At 42.4% G+C, this 16,433-nt stretch overlaps 1 protein-coding gene across 2 annotated transcripts in view; it reads left to right on the forward strand.

The window, feature by feature from the left end:
* LOC119224513 (netrin receptor UNC5C-like) overlaps nucleotides 1–16,433 on the forward strand; it is a 143,835-nt gene that overhangs the window by 112,262 nt on the left and 15,140 nt on the right. Inside the window, exons 5-9 of one of the 2 annotated variants that reach the window (XM_037481522.2) lie at nucleotides 1,261–1,441; nucleotides 3,437–3,604; nucleotides 3,812–3,976; nucleotides 8,394–8,450; nucleotides 14,417–14,608. In XM_037481522.2, the coding sequence (XP_037337419.1) occupies nucleotides 1,261–1,441; nucleotides 3,437–3,604; nucleotides 3,812–3,976; nucleotides 8,394–8,450; nucleotides 14,417–14,608 (763 nt within the window). The remainder of the gene's footprint in view (nucleotides 1–1,260; nucleotides 1,442–3,436; nucleotides 3,605–3,811; nucleotides 3,977–8,393; nucleotides 8,451–14,416; nucleotides 14,609–16,433) is intronic. The other variant, XM_037481523.2, reaches the window with a different exon arrangement.

Genomic DNA, 16,433 nt, shown 5'->3' on the forward strand with positions numbered 1-16,433 from the left:
TCACATATTCCTGTCATTATTTGGTTCATGTGGTACCAACCAGTGACCTTATATCTCTGAAACAAGATGGAACAAATCTATTCCATTGTACTGTTTTCTCTGTGGCCACAGTACAGCTTATATAAATACCCTCATGAATAAATAAAGGATCCTTATTACACTCATGTTTTTGCTTTGGTTTGCCAGACAGCACCAACACTTTTTTTTGTACAAGGATGAACTCTTGGTTGTATATATATTTTTTGTTTGTTTGTCTTTTGCTTTTGCTTTTCTCCAATATAACCTTTACTTTGTAATGGAAACTAAAAGGTCATGGAGTATTTCACTTAAGATGGAGAATTCAAGGCTACAGTGAGCCCTCTGGCCAGAGCAGTGCTGAATCTTTAAAGATCAGAGAGAGAGAGAAGCAGGTAGAATAAGTGAGAGAGAAGAAGGACAGCCGAGCTGGAGAAGGCACTAAGCTCAACGATAACACTGAGTTCCCTCCTTTCTGCATCTGAGATTTCCATTTCCTAATGCGAAGGCTGGAGGAAATTAAACGGGGGGAATTAAACAACGTGACTCAGACATTCATGTGCGTGCCATAAAGTTTGGACAGGTTGAATTTAGGAGGGTTTAGAGCAGTGAATACAGCACTCAGGAAATGTGATTAGCCTCATAAATGGGACAGTTTCTCGCTACCCTTCACCCAAAGTACATCTTCCTCCTTTTCTTCACTGCCAACCAGGTGAAGGGTCCAGTGTCTTTGCCTTTCACAACAGTATGTTTTCTATGACTTGATGGAGTCATTTCATCCTTTCGAATTATGTTAATGTCCAACCTCACAAAGTGCTTTATTTGCTTGTGAACATTACATTTCTAATAAGAACATTTTTTAGAAGATTAATAATCGGGTTGGTACTCACCGCCGATCCTCATTTCCTACATATTTATTCATATGGGTTTCAATGGTGACATCGTACCATAAAAGTCTACAGCGGCATCCAATTATAAGTCCTTCCATAACATCTTGAATGTCATCTAGCAGTGAAACATTTTTTTTTTCCTTTACTTGGATTATTTGTGAAAAAAGACATTGTTGTTTTATAGCGGTTGGAAAAAAAACCTCAAGACGAATGAACACATCTCTGGTTTAATTAGTTTCTTTGGATTCACGGCATCAGACAAAGGCCATCGTTCCATGTCTCCTTATTTGCTACATTCTTCAAGATCTCTTTGGAAAACCTTAACCTCATGTTCCCCCCTCCCTGTCTCCCCCAGGTGGAGTGGTTGAAAAACGAAGAAATAATTGATCCGGCGGAGGACAGAAACTTCTATATCACCATCGACCACAACCTGATCATCAAACAGGCGCGTCTGTCCGACACGGCCAACTACACGTGCGTGGCCAAGAACATCGTGGCCAAGCGACGGAGCACTACGGCAACCGTCATTGTTTACGGTACGTTTTACGCGCTGCCGTCTCCGGGGGGGCGTTGGCGTGACGCCGGTTTAGATGCGTCTGATCAGCCGAGCCAGATCCCATCTGCCACGCCAAATTAGCTCTTTGTGATTGGCCTGGTGTTCCCACGTCGCCCTTAACCTCGCCCCCAATTCAAATGCAACAATCGCTCCTTGAGTTCTGAATGACAAAAGTCGGGCTTTCCAAACGTCAGAGCTTCCGGGCCAAGAGTCCGCCAATCACATTAATTGTGGAGCATATGGCACGACAACGGCTGTGAAAAACCACAACGGAACTTTGAATCGCTCACTTCTGAATTTATTTCTTTTTTCTTTTTTCGGCAATGCGCTTCTTTTTTTTTTTTCTTCAAAGTTTGCTGTGAGGGAGAAAAACATCCCGCGCCGTGTCTGCCCTTATTACCCAATGGCAGCCTGAGAGGAGCGAGAATAGGAAACATTTTGAGGAACAGCAACGTATAGAAGAGCACTCACACTCGCTGCACATGCACAGTGTTTCTCTCCAACGTACCACTGTTCCTATTCACCGGGAGAGTGTTTCAATCAAAGGAAAGCGTGCACGTGTGCAGGTTGGATATAGACAGTGAGAGATGGAGTGTTTTGACACTGATGTATCCTTACAGAAATAGATTGTTCAATCTGTGGTTCAATCTCTTCGGGCTCCGCGAGCGCCCGACTGACACTGTTGACAAGGTGAAATAGTAGCGGGGGGGAAAAAATAACATGGGGGGTGGTGGGGGGGGCAAAACGGAGCAGCTGTAGATGGATGCGAGACAGGTGAGGACAAAGGAGAGGCAGAGGAGGAGAGAGTGGGAGAAGACACAAGAGGAGACAACCCGTGAGGAGGTAGATGACCAAAGTGATCCTACCGGATCCTACCGGTCACTCCCTCTCTCCCTCTGATGAGTCATTTCTAATCGGGCATTTGGCGGCGGAGTGGGCACCGTCCACTGGGCAGAGACAGAGCTGTCGAGATGCAGCAGAGGAATTTCAACCCACTTCTCCGTCGACTCTCCTTGTAACATCATTCTAACACTTTCTGCTCACCTTTTATTTTTGTCTGCAGTGCGCTGCCACATTTTGTCCTGTGAAAAACAACATTAATTCAAATAATGATGACAGGGTGCAGGGAAATCTTGTAGAGGTGCAAAGAAAACCAGTAAGTAAAGATATACACGGAAACAAAGAAAGAGAAACATGCATTCAGACAATAAAATGCAGATTGTTTATTGTCAAAAAGCGTCTCCTTCATTCAAAGCACCACGATTCGCTAATAGAGATTTTGTCCTCTCCCTGCAAGGTTCTGGGGTTAAGCAATCGACGAGCAGAGGTTTAGGCATTAAACCATGTGTAGCTTATAACTGTCACTGTGTGTGTGTGTGTGTGTGTGTGTGTGTGTGTGTGTGTGTGTGTGTGTGTGTGTGTGTGTGTGTGTGGAGTTTGAACGGCGGGAAAACATTGTACGACAGTAACATTAGAAAAAAAACAAGCCTGGTAATTAAAGTGAACAAACTGCCTCCTGGCATGTGTAAAAACACACACTGAACCCATGGAGACAAAAACAGCACATTAAAATCACAGATTTACCGATTGAACAGGAGGCCTCTTTGGTGGAATATTAGCTCTACCCGCTTGATTCCTTCATTCAAGAACAGAGTTTGTTTAAATCTCACAAATGTTGAGGCTTTTCGATTGGTACCTTTGTTACAATTGCATCAAGCATATGTTCTTCATTCTTCTATTCTCAAGGGGCGTTTTGAGGAAGGCTTAGCAAACACAAACACATCATACAATTATGACCAATTTCAAACTCCACATTCATGTCAAAAAGTGACAAAGGGTTAATGTCGTTCAACAATTCGCACTCATTCCCTGTAGAAGATGGATCCAAAGCGCATCGTTGAGGAAACGAAGGACTCAGATGGCTGATGACTGCATTGATTAAGGTACTGAACTCGGTTGCTCTTGGTTGTAACAGTAAACGGTGGTTGGTCTACATGGACGGAGTGGTCTACGTGTAACAGTCGCTGTGGACGGGGCTTCCAGAAACGCACCCGGAGCTGCACTAACCCCGCCCCTCTCAATGGAGGACTGCCGTGTGATGGACAGGCCATTCAGAAACTGGCCTGTACTACACTTTGCACCGGTGAGTGAATTGTAATCTGATTGTATCTATATTTGTATAATTCCAATGTGTGATATTGTACTTTATTGTATGTATTTCTTTTTGTTCCATTATACTCTACATTACAAATATTTTTGCACTTTTTTATGCCCTATATACACTGTTTTTTATTGGGGGGGGAGGTTGTTTCTCATTTGTCTCGTACGCTGATCCATCCTTTCCCCCCAGTGGACGGGGTGTGGACCGAGTGGAGTAAGTGGTCGGCCTGTGGGACGGAGTGCACCCAATGGAGGAGGAGGGAGTGCAACGACCCAGCACCTAAAAACGGAGGAAAGGACTGCGATGGGACGGTGCTCCACTCCCAGAACTGCACCGACGGGCTCTGCATGCAAAGTAAGTTCGCTATAGTAAAAAAAAAATGCATGTATTTCTTCCACATGTATAGAAGACACGTACCGAACGATGAAGGACGAGTATGCAACCAAACGGCCCGCTGTGTTTGCTTGAGATGGGAATTGAACTCAAAGTGAATTGATCCCAGATGAGGAAGGCCATTGCTGTGGTGATGCAAGGTCAGGTGTTAAAAAACAGCAGCAGGTTTAACTTGACAAACGAATGTGTTCATTTACAACACCACTCCATACTGAGATATGCATCAATAGATCTAGTATGAATGAAATGAACCTTGAAAAGGAGTGTTGTATAAGTAATGCATTTGGCTGATTTCTAAAACAGTTGAAAAACTCAGATATTGTTCCTGAATATGTTAGAAAATCATTATTCCGTCCGTGGCGCCGTAGTCGAGGGGCTCCGACGCATTTCATGTAACCGCAACGTGCAGGGTTTGATTCTCCATTTAATGAAGTAAGTATAGAAACGGTCTCTTTTACCCTCTTCTTAGACAAAGCAAGTTTCATTAGTGTCCAGCCAACCCAATTAAGTCTGAGGGCTTTGGCAGAGTTGTCAAAATGGTTGTGCTGAGGTACCTTAGAGACTTGTCGTTAAAACTCTTGGGCTTAAGTAAAATCTTTGTGTCACACGGCTTCACAGTGTTCTTTTTTATCTTTAATCGAGCTTGCGTATTCGCGAGTGTTGCAGTAAAGTTTGCCACTTTTCTTTTCCGTCGTTTGTCCTTGTTTTTTTCTTTCTTATTCCACTCTGCAGTTCTCCAGCAACCACATATACTCTGTTCCTTTAATCTCCTATCCTCATTGTTGCCTTTCAGACCCTGTGGTTTTATGCCTTCCTCCAAGAACCCAGCTGCTCCCCTTCCCCTTTTTTATTGGGATTTGTTCTTAGATGTGCTCTGTGGCCATTATAGATCAGGGGTGCCTACACTTTGTGGGCTCACAAGCTACTTTTATATCTGTCAGAAGCGAGGGATCCTTCATAACCATTCCATACATTCCTCGTCATTCCCTTACTGGGATAAGTGAGCCAGGGTGGCTTTCGCTAATTAGCACGACCACGTTTCCACTTGACATGCGTGGTGACCCGACGACATTTTCTTTCCCAAGGTCAGGTGATCTACCGGCATTGCCTTTGGCGATCGACCGATTGGGCCCCGCTGTTTTAGATTGATTTTACCATCATTTATAGGTTTGGCTTTTGATGGTCGTCATGATTGACTTTAGTTTTACCGCTTTCTTCTTCATTACTTATGGTACAACACCATTCCTTTCTGTGTCTAAATTGGGGGACTTGTCCTTCACTCGAAAAACCTAAAACTTCAACCAGGTTGAGGTTCCGGCCTCACTTTATTGAAACAATCTTGCTACTATTGATAGCTGATTGACATTTTCTCAGACAATGGGCAGGTGAATCTTTGTCATTTATTCTGCAGAATTCAAATCTCAGTTCCTGATTAAGTGGATGTTGAATAAGTCACAGTAAGGAGTCCTGTAGAGATGAAGGGAAACGTGGATTGAGGATTTGGTAGAAGGATGCGTTTAGTAAGCAATGCAGCTGCTGCCCCTACAAAGTTCACACCGTTTCATACTAACTCATCTTAAAGGTGCAGTTTAAACCTTTGACCCTCTTCGTGAGGCCAAATCCATCAATATCCGTGAGCACAGGTGAGATCCACTTACGTGTCTGTGGTGGGGTCCCACGTGCTCAAACTCAAACAGCTGCATGTTACATTTTTTGAGCGCTTTTCAAATGACTCGATGCAGAATATCTCTGCTGGCGCCAGCAAAATTGTAGTCAAAGGGGGAGACAAACGTGCTTGGACTGCGAGGAGGAGCGTCACCTCCGTCACTGCTCTTCTGCCAGCAAAACTTTCACCTGCTCCCTCGCTCCGTGGGATTCGATCTCCGACAGCAGTTGGGCTGCACGTCGTTGTAGAATAAGCAGAGCAGACGGCTGGATGCAGTAGGATGTCCATGCAGTTTGTTACATAATGCATCCGACCAAGCACTGGGACATCATCTCTTCATCTGGGTTACTAAGTAGCGATGCAGCCCGGGTGTTACTTGCCGAGTGTTGTCAAGGATTGTCAAGCTGTCCTGTGCAACATGGACATCAGTTACAGACGTTGCTATTAATGTTGTTTTTTTTTTACTTTGCTCCACTTCTTAAAACCCTGGCAGCACATTTGTTTTCTCAGTCAACTTTAAATGTTGTTGCACAATGATCACTTAGAATGGAGGCGATGTCAAACTACAGGTGGAAACAGAGCGAAGCAAATTGACGATTCTGTCTGATATCAGACAAAGGGACATACAGGGAAAGCTCAATGTCATGAGCAATGGAATCGAATTATGAAATCCATCAGAAAGCTTTTGGCTGTGTGCACATTATCGACAGAGGTTGCTGTATATGCAGACACATTATAAACTGTCTCTGTGGATTCCCTGAAGGTCTGTAAGGTGTGGCCACAGAATCCTGGATTAAAGAGAGCTAAAGATTCACCCTCACTTCCCCTCATTGATCTCCAGTCTTTAAAATGACTCCATAGACTTGGTTTTATGTCAACACTAATGTTTCAGCTATTTCCTGTAGCATTTACGGAAATCCATGCAGAGTGTGTGTGTGTGTGTGTGTTTTTCCTTTTGATTTCTGAATGATTGATCTGACAGATGGGACACAAACAGAAAATGAGTCATTGGCGGTATCAAACTAACATTTACACACTTACACTAACATGTTTTGCACCAGTAAAGCACAAAGGAGAAGAAATAATTTAAAATGAAGTTGGAACAGATCCATATATAAACTACATTTTCTTTGTTTAGGTTATAAATGTGAAGTATGTTTCTCACATTTTAACTGCAGAGCTTTGTTTTAAAAGTGGTTTGTGAATGAACTGATAATGTCAATGTAGAGGGGCCAGTTCAACTTTTAGAGAGGTACTCTGTAATTGACTTTGAGCTCCAAAAGCATTTTACTCTCCTCCTACTCTATTTTTCTTCCTGGCTCTCTCTCCAGCAACACCTCCCACCTTTATATCAATCTCCTCCACCTTCTCTCGCTGCCGTTGTCCCGTTGAATCCTAAGATGTAGAAATCCATTTGACCTCACTTCTGCCCGCCTCAGTGCCTCATCTCTTTCTGTGTGTGTGTGTGTGTGTGTGTGTGTACATTGTGTGTACGTTGGTGTGTTGGTCTTTCACTTTTTTTTGTTCGACTTGTTTGTGTTGCTTTATATCTTTTGGCCTGTTGGCATTTTGCTAACACATCGATCAGGATTCCTGGCACAGATTCAGTCGGAGCGCCGCTGTGTCATCTTTTAGAGCACAAAACACTTCACTCACTGCAGGGCTTCCCAAACTTTTTCTGTCGGGGCCCCCTTTGGGATATCGGACCATTGTGAGACCCAAGGCTCAAATTGGTAACAGTCAAAAGCGTGTTTTCGCCGTGTTCTCTCTTTCTGCTTCTTGCTGTGCTCCCCTGCTTGTAAAATGAGCCGCTCTGGGGGGGGGGGTGGGGGGGGGGGCGTGTTTTTTTTTTCCTGTACCCTGGTGGCAGGCTGTTAGGGTTGGTGATGACCCCCATTTAGGTCTACGTACCTGTGGAGCAAAAACACACATAGCGACCGTCAGTTTCTGCAGAGAATCTCCTCAATTCTTCATTTCTTTTGATTGAGGATCATAATCATTTTGTGGCATTTCATGGTCGTCTTCTGCTCTTTTGTTGTCTTGCATTGTCCTTATCTCGTCTATCTTATGCACTTACACAGCAAATCATGTACGTTACATTTTCCTGCAATCAATTTAGGATTTTTTTTTTTAATAATCGGAACAAGATTCATGTCACGTGGCTCCTGCTGTTATCACTTATTTCGATATTAATAAGCATTGCATTTGTTACTGAAAAGTAAATTAAATTTAAAAAATAAGGCAAATCTGATGAAAACAGTATTGGAATATGCAACCGCAGGCCCGGAGCAATGTAGCTAAAGCAAACGCCCCATCGCTCCACAACGGACGTGTCTTACTGTACGTTAACATTTGCACACGACCCTGTTTAACCTCGTCGGTGTTTCTTGCCCTTTGTTGTAGAGCCGTGTGTCTTCCAGCTGGTCTGGCAGGAAGCTTTCAAGCACACCATGTTGCTGTGTTTGCCTTTATCCATTATGAAGCAGCCCGTCCATTATACATCAGTACCTCAGCAGTTTATCTGTGTTCTACTCCTTCTGTCTGCTTCAGCGGACCAAACAGCAGCAACCGTCCTTTACCCCTCTGAGGGGGGTTTTTGTGTCCATGTCCTGGCATGTCTGTCCCATTTTATTTGACTTATTTGTTTGATTTTGATTGTTGTGTTCCTCTCCCTTCCTCATCCATTCCATCCCCTTCTTTTCTCGTCCCAAGGTTCACTGTTTCAGAAGTCAACTGAGACCAAAGAAAAGAGTGATTTGGGAATCCCATGTAAGTTGATGTTTTATGTTTTATCCTCATCCATTTTCATTTTGTCTTTTTCATTTCAGTGTTTTTTCAGTGAGTTCAAGCATTGACTTCTGGCTCATTCTTTTATTGTTAGATGTCATTGTTAGTTACTTAATGAGAGATTTTCTCTTGTCTTATGATCTGTTTTCTTTTTGCAATCTTTTTGCTGTGCCGATCAAAGAAAAGTCCCCTAACTGCACATCACTCTGATCTCAAACCAAGGACGTGTGGTAGAACTTGTGGTAGAATAATCTGATGGAAAGAAGAGCATACTGCCTAAATACGTTCTTATAAAGGGGTACATCCCTATCATTATTAAGTTCATTTGTTATGGATTTTACTTGAACGTACATAATATATGCATGCTGATCCAGCTGTATTTGCATAATTCCTTCACCATTCTCTTTATATTAAGCCCCATTCTATCATTATTTGTCCTTTATGCTTGTCAAGTTTTGGTAAGAAGGTCGACAAAAAGATGATTTAAAATCGATTGCAGAATCCCAGAGTTGTGTCTGCAAAGTGAATGCACCAAAGTGGTGACACATTCCCTCATTAACTTCAGCCTTCTTTTCTTCCTGTCTGATGGCAGAGAATCGATTCAGCACCAGTTCGCTTGATTCACAATTTGAGAGTTTGTTGCAGCTGTGGTCATTTTGGAGAGTAGCCAGCCAGCTTTGGATTCTTGCCAAAATAGCCAATTTGCCTTAATTCTTAACACTTGCTTTTGTGTTTACAAGCGCATTGGCTCACCGAGCACCCCTCGCAGTGCAGTTACATTTCACTGGACTGAGTGAAGTTTGGATTTGACCCGCTCTCTCTAAGAATTCACCGGAACCAATGATCCTCGGTCAAATGCATCAAATGTAGACGGGAAAAAATGAACCACCTGACGAAGAGGAACATATTTTATTCATTGATTCAAATTAAACAAACACAAGAATTAACAGACAGAAGAGAGATAAGATCTCTTCCCATTGAGGAGCGCTCTTCAACGCGGTCAATGAGTGTAGGTCATTGGTTCTAATGTCTCTCGTTCAGGGTCCCGTGAAGAAGCTGGGGTATTTCAATTGATTGATCATTCATTATCATTATGGTGCAACACGGTGCAATCTAATGGCTTTATATATCTGAAGTGAGTTGTTTGTTGTCATGGAAATATGACTAAAGTCACTCCATATTTTATTTTATTTTTTCCATCCCCACCACAGAAGATAAGGATGGACACATTTACAAATGACTACTCGCGTTCTCTCTCTCTTTGGCCGCTCATCCCTGCCAGTTACTTGGGGTTGATGCGACTGCCAGCAGTGCAGTATGGGGGGAGGGAGGGGGGGGGGTTTGCCGCATGTTTGTGCCAAGTAAAAAAGCAAGTGGAATGAGTTTCAAGTAGTGATTGTCCACAGCTCTTCATTGGATGCGGATCACAGAGGAGATAGAGCAAGCTAAGCGGAGTTGTCCATGTTTCCTCCTCCTTTAAATCCTTTCTGTGGCAGATTGGACGCACTCCGTCAATGACAAAAAGCCCCGCCGATCGATGGACAGCGATCCCTGCTGACTGAGGCGGAGCGGGAGTCTCATGTGTATATTTCTCACATCACTTCCTTTGTTTAACTCTTTGTTTAAGCTCCATTGGTCAGACAGTTTGTGCTAATTACAAAGCCTGTTATTATTGGACCCAGCGAGGGCACGCGCCATTCAGTCGGCTCACACATGCAAACCACCTCACTCAGTCACCATGACGATACCCTCCAAACAAACTATTTGTAATGTGCAAAATGAACACTGACGGAGTATTGTTCGTTCCAAACCCAAAGCACATTTGCATTTGATCACAGAAACAGGGACACACACGTTAGATAACACTGATATGACAATTTGCAGTTAATTATTGCCATCAACAGAAGAGAGTTGTGGTTTTAATTCTCTACCTCGCTTAAACATTTTTCACCCTCACATTCTATGATGCCAAATGAAAAATACACCAAGAATCAAGATGGAGGTATATCTCGAATTTTTATAAATCTTTAAAAACGATCCCCCAATTCTTATTTTTTCATCCATAGTAACTTCATACAGAGTTGGAGCCTGCATTTTTTCACACCACTGCGTACAGTCCAGGTTATTGTGTGCAGAACATTATCCTCCTTATTGAAAGCTGTCGGATATTTTACAGACGTTTTTCTTGTTTGATCCCTTCAATAATATAAAATCGGAACCCTATTTAGAAAGAACTTGCAGACTTGAGGGCTTTTTGAAGGGAGGCTGCTTGTCAGGTACAAGGATGGAAAAGCGCCAGAGCTGGTTGTCTCATGGATAAAAAGGGAAATTGGATGTGTGCATGTCTGCCCAGCATTCATTGTGAGGGTCAGTGCTTGCATGAGTGCCCATGAAACTGAGCCTGGGTGTGTACCTCTTAGTCCTTATTCAGATAGGTGCTTCCTCCTCATTCCATCGCTGCAGATATCGTCTTTCTGGCTCCAAAAAGCAGATCCTTGCGCCACTCAGAGGTCCAAACGCAGCGCCCACACAATGTCGCTCTCTTTTTTTCAGCTCCTATCTTGTCACATAAAGACAGCCTAATATACCAGGGTGTAGGACAATAAAGTAACAATAATTAAGAATTAACAGTAATTAGACTGTCTGAGCAGCATTTTTGTTTTATTTTTATGACTCAATAAAAGAAAAGACAAATACACTGAGCACAGAGAGGTCTTAATTGCTCAAGAAAAGCTTCTGAACATTAGTGCCAGTTTTCCATGTATTTATGTATCAATCAAAATGAGGAAAAAAAGATTTTTAAGATTTTTAAATCCTAATGTAGAGTAGCCTCCAAGTGAGAAAAGATGGCGTGTTGTAACATAACCTGTAAGCAACGTTGTCGCTTCTGCTCAAGCACTATTTGTCAATTTATTCGCCTTGTTCACCAGAGTTCAGATAGCGTGCGTGATGTGTACTAGTAAAGTGAAACGGAAAAACACAAGAAAATGGGGTAAAATAAAAAGAAATGTACGGAAAAAAACAACACTTGATATCCTGCGGTTACATGTAGGTTACCCAGTCAGGTTAAAACTCCAATGGGACGTGGTGTTTTATTCATCTTTAAATCAAAGAGATGGAGACGCAGACATAGGGAGTGTGGGACAGCCGTGTGGGTTTTGGAGCGAGAGGATGAGAGAGAAGGGACGTCTAAGAGTGGATTTTTTAAATCCTCTGCTATAAAACATGCTACACCTTGTACACATATGCACATTATTTAGGAACAAGCCACTTTACGGTAATAGAAAGAGATGAAGGGATATATTTCATCCCACATGTTCTGAATTTAATCTTTAGACCTTCAACTAAAAATATGATGAAGATTCCTTAAATAGAGTGTGATAGTGATCATAATTAAGATCAGGAAGGATTATCCATTTATATTGCTCCATGTACAGTAAGGGGACCTTGATATCAGGGCATTTCTGTGCAGCGGTGTGGTTGGGTCTCAAACATCAAAAGCAAATTGATAATTGCATATGAAAAAATGCATACGGGTTACATTTGGGGATTTGAAGCAGATGCTTAAGTTGAATGTGATGGAGAGATATTTAGCATTGAGTTAACAAACACTCACCGTCATCAGTCTAGTAGTAGTGTAGTGTGACCTGGTAACAAAGACAGGCACAAATAATCAAAGTTCCAGGAGCGAGAGATGTGTTTTCACATGTTGCAAAGATATTCGCTCCACTATTATTAAAGTAAAATGTTTGAGATCCTGAAATAAGGAATTAAGTTCTTAGAAAAATAATAAACATAAACTAATGAATAATCTAAATAGTTGCAGTCACTGACTGGTTGTTGAATTCATTTTGAACCCCATCCGTCTTGTACTGATGACTATTCGGCATCTGGGAGAAAGACGCCATTTGAGTTACGGTAGCAAGCGGCAAGACACCGGTCACTGTTTACTGTCTGATATGCAATTTGTGAATAAACAGCGTCTCGTCCCTGATTGTTTATCAAGACAACAAATCAGACCCAGTTAACAGTTACATGTTTTGGCCAAAATTAAAAGCTAAATTGTTTTCAGATGCCTGCCGATGGGTTCCAAGACTGCGTTGAAGGCATCGTATTGTGCCTCTTTTGTTTTCCACTCAGTTTACTCGCACTCGATACGGAATTGGTTGAGACTATTGGCAATACAAACTACAAAAGAACTCCAAACTCAGTGCAAGCAAAAAACTGAACTCTACCGTTAATAAAAGCTGGCCCTGCTGCCCTCAGAATCCATCTTCATTTGTAAACAGCCGCTCAAAGGCATTCATTTAGATTTAATTGATTAATTGACTATTTATTTCCAACCAGAGTGTCAGAATACGGTGTAAATTGAGTAGGACAAACATCACCTGAATATCAAGTTTGAATCTGTTTGCGCTGGTTGTCGTTCGACACATCAGCACAATACTTTTATTTAAACTTTATTTGATATGGACATCACAGCGCCATTAGAATTGTGACATACAATTATGCAAAATGACTAGATTCACTGTGTTTAGTGTTTGTACTAAAACGTTAATTTACACCACACAAAAATAAAGAACAGAACAGAATCCATCCATCGATACACACACACATTAACCACGGCGGCACTCAGAAGCGTCCACTTAAACTTTGAGTCAAAGGCTTAATTAAGAAGGAAAGGGAGACATTTGAGTGGCTCACAGCTCCCCCAAGTGGTAAATGAGACTGTCGCCATCAAGAGTGACCTCTGCTGCAAATGTGTGTATCATGCTTAGGCATTTGTGAGCGTTTGTGTGCCTCATCAAAGGATTTCTTTCATGCATAATCAGGCTCATGCTTTCTGAACTTGTTCTGATGTGACAACAACAAATCCTCGAGCAAATGACTCCGGCTGCTTGTAGCTAAAAGCCTGTTATCAGCCTCTCGACTTTAAGGGCAGATTAAAAGGAGCATCCCTCTACTTTTTTGTCTTCTTCGTAATAGCTGCAGACAAATCCCCTCCTACTAGCTAGAGAGGATGTAAATACATGAGGAGTGCTTTAAGGCCTCTTTATGTTAAATATGTAGGGTTGTTTGCTTTGATGCTTTGAAGCTCGAGTGTATTTCCACTTCTTTTGCCAGGTTTTCCTCTTATTTTGCTTTTATCACCTCTCTCCTCCGTCTGTTCCTCGCCCCTCATCTCCTCATTTATTGTGCCCTACTTGTTTCCTCTCATCTTCTCCGCTTCCTTATTTTCTTTTTATAACTCCCCTTTCTATTCACTCATCATCTGCTTGTGTGTCCTCCTTCCTGTGAATCTCTCCACTTGGCTTTCCCTCTTATTACATCCTCACCATTCATCCTCTTTCCTCTCTCATCCCTTAATCATTTCTTCTCCACTTCATCCACAAGCTCTGCTCACGCTTTTGTACCATTTGCATTAGCCATTACTTAAAATTGTGTTAGTGCTGCTTTAAAATATGGTAATGAGGGGAAAATTCCACTACTGATCTCGCTGAAAGACCATTACAGTTTCATCCAGATTGAAAAAGGATGTTAGGACTCCTGTAAAATAATTAACAGCCTAATTAAGTTTTAAGAGTTGCTACCATTCCTTTTTTAATGAAAGAGGTCTTTGTCTCTCTCTAACCTCTGTCTAGACTAAATGATCTTATTACACGAGCACTGGGGGGGGCTTTCTGAAGCCCTGCGGAACCTACAGAGGTTGTCATTTTGAGTCTGATAGGTGGTCTGAAGTACAAGAACACCTTAACTCAAAGCCTTTAATACATGTCATCTTGTCTTATGAATATCAATGCAGTCTCTGCCACCGCCCTGCTTTTCCATAAGCGCTGTAATCGTTCCCGATGTTTATTGTCTCGCAATGTGCGTTTCCTTTTTGGCTGATATTTTGCCGCCTGCTTGACAAAGTCCGTCTATAACTGTGTGTTTCTTGTCCCGCCCAGCGGCTCCGAGCACGGACGATGTGGCCCTCTACGTGGGCATCGTCATCGCAGTGATCATGTGCCTGGTGATCTCCGTCATCGTGGCCCTCTTTGTCTACCGCAAGACGCACCGCGACTTTGACTCCGACATCATCGACACCTCGGCACTAAATGGAGGCTTCCAGTCTGTTAATATCAAAACAGCCAGATCAGGTAAGAAACCGTTCGTTTTACCCAGGATGCAACAAATACTAAATTATTCAGCTCAAAAGGAGCAGATGATACTTTGTTTTAAATAATAACTTAAATGTCAACCTCACGCTAAAAAGTTGTGTTTCACTGCCCTCTTTGGTTAAAAGTTCCAAACTGGTTTTTCCACCAAAGAGACGACACTCACTCCAGGTGAAGTCTACAGGTTTTAATGACATAATGTGCACAATGATGAATAGATACATTGGTGAATAGATGCAGGGAGAGGGATGGATCCATGGATTTGTTGGTGGATGTGACATGAGGGAAATAACTGTAACTCAGTCCATGCTGGCGTCATATTGTTTCCCTCCCCGGCCCCCGGCTGTCAATCTTGGCTGCTTTGGATTAATCTCTGTCTCCACCAGACACCACTCTCTTCCATCAAGGTGTCTCTCTCTGTCGCTCTTCTTCCTCTTTCTCACTTTTTCCGTCTCTCCCACTTTCCATCTGGACATTCGGGTCAATCACATTTCCTGTTTAGCGGCATCCTGCGCTCTTTGTCTCTGTCACAGTGACTCCTGCCTGTTTGTCTTCCTGTTAAAGTGGAGCCATCTTTCAATCTTCTCCGTCCGTGATGTCATATATTTGTCTGTCTTTTGGGAAATAGATAGCACAATATGAAGCACGCAGTCAGGCACAACGCTACACCTGTGTGTGTGTGTGTGTGTGTGTGTGTGTGTGTGTGTGCGCATTTCACAGCTTACTGGAAAAGGTAAGATTGGGACAGGGAATGTGGATCAATGAGATATCAGCCCAAGAATGCTCTGAAGGTTTGACTTTTCCTCTGAAGAATTCGTATTTGTCTAATAGTTGACAAAAAAAAAAACGTGACTTAAACTTAACAGTTGTAAAATGAATCAATATAACACATAAACTTCCTCAAAAAAAGCGTCCATATGGCAGCAGGCACGCACAAACAGGCATGCCCATAAATTTGCATGAATTATTGCTAATTAGATGGCTTAAAATAGATGATGGAATATCTGAAGCTTGTACTTGGACCGAGTGATGCTCAACACTCCCCATTCGGTAATCAGGAAGAGGCATTTTACGGTGCCAACACAGATTATTATTTTTATTTTTTTACTTTATTGAGGAACCTACAGGCAAACATTTAGCATCTCTAAACTCCTTTAACAGATTTACTAAAAGAGTTCACGATAACGGTTGTGTGTACAATGTGGTTAATTGCCATTGAATGAATAGAAGACAGGTGATGTTAAACTGGTCATAAACGAGGTCATAAAGGAGGTCATAACTCAGATTTATAAACAGACAGCTGGAATAATGTTGTGGGTATGTTCACATGCGTGTGTGTGTGTGTGTGTGTGTGTGTGTTTGTGTACAAGGGCAAATGCTTTTGCATAACATAACGTCAGATTGGGTGACATTTTATCAGCAAAACATCCGGATGCTTCTCACTCAGCGTCGGGGCACCATCTCAGATTATTATTAATGAAGAATTATGTCCCTGCATATTTCCTCAGTCCTCCTCTTCCTCCCTCCCTCCCTCCCTCCGTCTCTCTGTCTCTTTCTCTCTTTGCTGCTTTCTCTTAGTTGTTAATTAAATTTCAGCAGGGATGATTTGGCAGAAATACCCGCTGGCTTTAATGGTAAACAGACTGGGGATAGAGAGAGGTGTGTGTGTGTGTGTGTGTGTGTGTGTGTGTGTGTGTGTGTGTGTGTGTGTGTGTGTGTGTGTGTGTGTGTGTGTGTGTGTGTGTGTGTGTGTGTGTGTGTGTGTGTGTGTGTGTGTGTGTGTGTGTGTGTGTGTGTGTGTGTGTGT

The sequence above is a fragment of the Pungitius pungitius genome, chromosome 5 (genome assembly GCF_949316345.1).
Source record: "Pungitius pungitius chromosome 5, fPunPun2.1, whole genome shotgun sequence".
In the NCBI taxonomy this organism is placed as follows: Eukaryota; Metazoa; Chordata; class Actinopteri; order Perciformes; family Gasterosteidae; genus Pungitius; species Pungitius pungitius.